Source organism: Lottia gigantea, assembly GCF_000327385.1.
Source record: "Lottia gigantea unplaced genomic scaffold LOTGIsca_16, whole genome shotgun sequence".
Classification (NCBI taxonomy): domain Eukaryota; kingdom Metazoa; phylum Mollusca; class Gastropoda; family Lottiidae; genus Lottia; species Lottia gigantea.
In genome coordinates, this window is record NW_008707965.1 from 410,518 (window position 1) to 415,761 (window position 5,244).

General features: G+C 31.8%; 1 protein-coding gene across 1 annotated transcript in view; it reads left to right on the top strand.

Moving 5' to 3' along the window:
- Positions 1-3,916: 3,916 nt before the first annotated feature.
- LOTGIDRAFT_158073 (hypothetical protein) overlaps positions 3,917-5,244 on the top strand; it is a gene marked incomplete at both ends in the record, with an annotated part of 4,623 nt that continues 3,295 nt past the window's right edge. The window contains one exon of the mRNA XM_009051107.1: positions 3,917-3,929. Coding sequence (XP_009049355.1) covers positions 3,917-3,929 — 13 coding nt within the window. The remainder of the gene's footprint in view (positions 3,930-5,244) is intronic.

Sequence of the window (5,244 nt, forward strand, 5' to 3'; positions counted from 1 at the left end):
TGGGGATGAGAGATGTTAGCGCAGAGAAGAAACCGTCTCCTGTTTTTTTCGTGTTTTAAAATTAAAGACATTTTTAATGCGGTTATTTTATACTGTATTATTATTAGTGATTCTTGTCTGTGGTTTTGGGTAATTTATAATACAGTTTGGAGGAATCTGTTATGATATATTTTTTTAACAGTTTGGGAAGTCTGTTATAATACATTTTTTAACAGTTGGGGAAGTCTGTTATAATACATTTTAACAGTTGTGTCTTTTCGGATATGACGCATTGAAAAAGCTGCGCATGCACAGAAGTGAAATGCGTCATATCCGAAAAGACATATACCTGACATCTCAAAAACCGGATCAAACTGGATGCGCTATATCAGAAAACACATATACTACTAAAAGTTGCCACTCTTTATGCTGTAAAATAACATCTCTCTTGTAAAATTACATGAAATGTTAAATTACCATTTTGTTACAATACCATGAATGTAAATTTACTTGCTATGTAAATAGCTTCCAGTAGAATTACATAGTGTTGTGTGAAATATCATTGAATGTTAAAATACAGCTAAAACAGTGGCAACTTTTCTGCCAGTTAAAAAATAGTAAATTTACATTAAATTTTTTACAGTGTGGTCGGCTACATACTAGCTGCATCCTGAGAACTAAACAACTGGTACCAACTTAACTTTTTTCATGAGTAAGATCAGTGCGTTCATGAGAGTCAGTGAAATTATCAGTGAAATTCTGATTAGAATGGTTTATTAGCATTAATCGCATTGTCTGATCTGATAGTAATAAATTGATTAATGATTTGATGGCTTCCATAGTATGAGTCAGCAAGCAGTAAGTCTTCAGTAGTCAAAACTTCAATTTTCACCAAATGACTAAATCTGTAGCAACCGTGGAATAGTTTTTTAGTTGATGAGTTGATGTTACATTCGTCATACTTCCTCGAGACCGTGGCAATACAAGTGAAAAAAAAAACGTATTCATAAATTAATATTGTCCACTCGAAATTGGCCCTGCTGTCTTGTAAGTAAAATTCCAGCCAATCATAACAAATCACTCGTTATGACTCTATTTTTGCGAACATAAAGAAAGCAGCGTGTCATAAAATGTTTTGATTTAATATATGGACGGTACACAATTGAAAAGCCGAGAGAAAATCAAACCTTTTTACTTGAAAAGAATATGTTCAAACTTCAAACGGGAGGCGGCAAAGCGATGGTGTGTTTTACTTACTTGACCTCATTTCAGTTGTACCGATCTGATTGGTCAGATTTAAATAGCACTAGTCTCATTTCCACGCCCATAAAAAGTGTAGTCAGCTTAGTTTAATACGGGTTAATAAGACAATGTCAAAGCCATATTCTTGATACGTCGGCTTTGTAACATATTTTTTCCTAATTTCCAAATTGAACGCCCATCCACACATTTCCATATCCACCAGACTCCAACAGCATTACATTAAAATAATGCCTTGGCCCTTACTCATCCGGAGCTTAAACCCGATAGACCACTTGTGGGATATCATCCAAAGACGTCTAAACCAGACCTGACGGTGTCCAAAAAATGCAGTAAAACTTAGTGGAGCTTTCCTTTAGGTTTGGGCGCAGATTCTAATGACATTTGTAAACCGTTTCTGCCACTCCATGTACAGAAGATGTCGGGCCTTATCAACACAAAAGGTGGACAAACCAGGTACTGACTTTCAACCTCACACAATCCTTTGTGCAAAAGGTGGTTGTTTTCTGGTGGTTGTATTATTGACATTGGAATAAATAGTTCAATATTTTCTGTACTTTGCGACGTTTCATTATCTTTTCACTATATTACTATTCAAATTGCATAATATGCAGGATTCAAGTCTGGACACACGCTCAATGTGCCTATTTGGAGTGCCTAAATCATTGTGAAAGGTGTGTGTCTAATTGAACATGTGCTTAATTGAAATCAATGTACCTAAATGTCATTGTGCCGAATATTAGTGTGCCTAAAAGGATCGTGTCTTATGTATTTAATTGAATAGTAAGTGTATATACCTAAATCAATGTATCTTAATACATGCCGTGTCTAAAAGAAATGTATCCAAAGTGCCCAAATGACAGTGAACCTTGGAAATGATACAAAAGGGAGCAATCATTCCCATATCTCAAGAACTTTCGGTTGTTCCCGTGTTACTGTAACAATATTGATGATGGGGGACTGCTAACTATTTTCTTCTTTGAGTGGAAAGAAAAGAAGCATTCACAATTTTAACGCTTTAAGCCTTTTTCAAGAACATATTTCATTAACTTATTTTTCATCATGTTTCTCTTTCGACAGAATACAATGTACTTAAAATAAGTTTTAATTATTTTGCAAATACTTAAAAGTTCCCTGAGAGTATCATAGAGTCAACATAACAGAGTTAATAGATTTGAAAATCGAAGAAAAAAATTGTTAAGGATGTTGACAGAAATAACAACACTAAACGACTGGAAAAGATCTTTTTTGATACAAGATGTATTTGCTTAGTTAAGACTAGCACTTCTATTGTTTATAATCATTAATTACCAAAAGATACATTTATTGAGTTTTTAATGGACAAGGTCCTGGGGGTAAATTACCAATTCTTTGCTAAAGTAAATCGATAAATTCTTCTATCGAGTGACGTTGGTCATCTCTGGAGGGTACGCTCGTACTTTCTTTTTAAACATAACATAGGGTCCCGTCCAATATGATTCAATCTTCTCGGATATGCGTTTAGAACTGTCTGTTACTATTCCGATCTAACAACATACAGGTGGCAAAATCGGTCTCTACTCTTACCAAGAGAAGCGGACAAGCTGTATTGTCTTGTCAGGCAAAGAACTATCCCAAAAATAAACGAAAGCGAAAAAAAAGCAAGCACATCTTGACATTTTTTGTTTCATCAGATAATTAGAAGAATGTTACTTTGAAATAACATATACCTACACAAAATCAAAAGTCTGTTCCAGATTCGTAAAAATTATTGTGAAAATGGTAGTCAAAGCCTAACAGGTATACACGTTGAATACAAACCTTAGAATGACCCAATGACACGGATATCTATAACAAATAAGTTGAGTTGAATAATAGACATATGCAAACATTTTAGAATAAATATATCCTAAAAACAATCAATTAATGGTTAAACATCACGTATTGTCTTTAATCATATAAAAGTATTGAGCTTTTGACGCCATGTTTTCAGTAGCTAGTAATAGAAACTAAAGACAATTCCGTTAATCTCGGTTTTGTTCGTGCGGTATGTTTATTGCATTTTGTGTCATGTCATTAATTTTATCAGCAGTGCATTTATAATCTGATTAGTCATAGGACTTTGATAAGTTATCATAAAAAAATCCAATTCGTTTTTTTCAAAAAGAGTAAACAAATACATGAAAATGAAGGAAAGACAAAAATCCCTAAAACAGTAAATTAATCGAGTATTGGATAACTGGATGAATAATAACAAGTAATTACCTTATTTCATATGATAATTGAACAGTGAATAACTGGTTTTACATGATAAACACACCTACGTAATATTGTAATGGAATAATGAATACAACCACCATTACATTACAGTGTATATTAATGAAAAAGTGAATACAACCACAATTACGTGATATTGTATAGTAATGGGATAGAGAACACAACCAAATATTACTTTACTGTGTATAGTAATGGAATAATGAATACAATCACAAATACATGTACATGGTATTGTGAGGTAATGGTAAAGTGAATACTACCACATTGAAATGATATTGTTTAAAAAATGAAAACAATTACATAGTATTGTATAGTAATGGAAAAGTGAATGCAACCACATTTACAAGTAATGTAATAGTGAATACAGCGACAATTACATTGTATAGAATAGTAATAAAATAATGAATAGAACCACAAATACATGGTATCGCGAGGTAATGGCAAAGTGAATACTACCACAATTAAATTAGGTTGTTTATGGCATTGTATATACAAAAAAACCACAATTACGTGATATTGTACAGTAATTGAATAGTGATTACAACCACAATTACATGGTATTGCGTAGTGATGAAAAAAGAAATATAACCACGTTTATTTTGTATAGTAATGGAATAGTGAATACAAAAATTACAACGACAATTACGTTAAATTGTATATTAATGGAATAGTGAATACAATTATGTGGTATTGTTTAGTATTGGAAGGGTGAATACAACCACAATTGAGTTATATTGTATAGTAATTGAATAGTAAATACAACGACAATTACGTGTTATTGTATAGTAATAGAATGTTGAATACAATCACGTTTATTTGTGTATTAATGGAATAGTGAATACAAAAATTAAAACAACAATTACAATCGTATGGTAATGGAAAAGTGAATACAACCACAATTACATAACATGGTAAAGTCAAAAAAATAGACGTTACGTGTTTAGTGTAAAAAATAGAATAGATCCACAATTATGTGATTTTGTATAATAATTGAATAGTGGATAACGGGTAGTCACAGAAGGATGAATGGTTAACAACTTTAAAAAAGTAACCTGATTTTTGTACCATTCGAATATTTGGTAACTTGATATTCTTTAATACAAAAAAGTAATTACTTAGTCTCATATGGAAATAGAATAGTTAATACTAGATATTCTTTAATATAAAAAGTAATTTCTTAGTTTCGTATGGTAATTGAATAGTTGATAACTAAATATTCTTTAAAAAGACAATTTTCGTATGATAATCGAATAATTGAAATGTGGTTATTCACTTTAAAGAGATAACACCATTCTGTGCTATTCGGATAGTGGACAATAAAGATATACGTTTAGTTGTATACAAAAGCAGTTTCTTGATACTGTTAAATTGTAATAATGTATTATAAAAATGGTATAATTAGGATTTGGAAATGTGTTACACAGAGTTTAAAGGGATTATGCTGAAATTGATTCAAGGATACTCACAGAAAAGATATACCATCTAATCCAAGATGCAGAAAACCATTTTTGTACGTATTTCCGATTGCAGTTTATAGACTTTTTTTCTTAATAATTCTATCTTCTTTACCGTCTTTCTTTGAGAACTGTTTTCTTCGTTTTCTTCCATCTGTTGTCTACGTTTTCTGTTTGAATTAATCTTTTGATTCCATATATCTTTCAGTGCAACTCAAACTGAAACTCAAGCTCCAACGTGCTTCCATGTAGTAAACGACGAAATCACTGTCAATTGAGACTGCGTGATAATGGG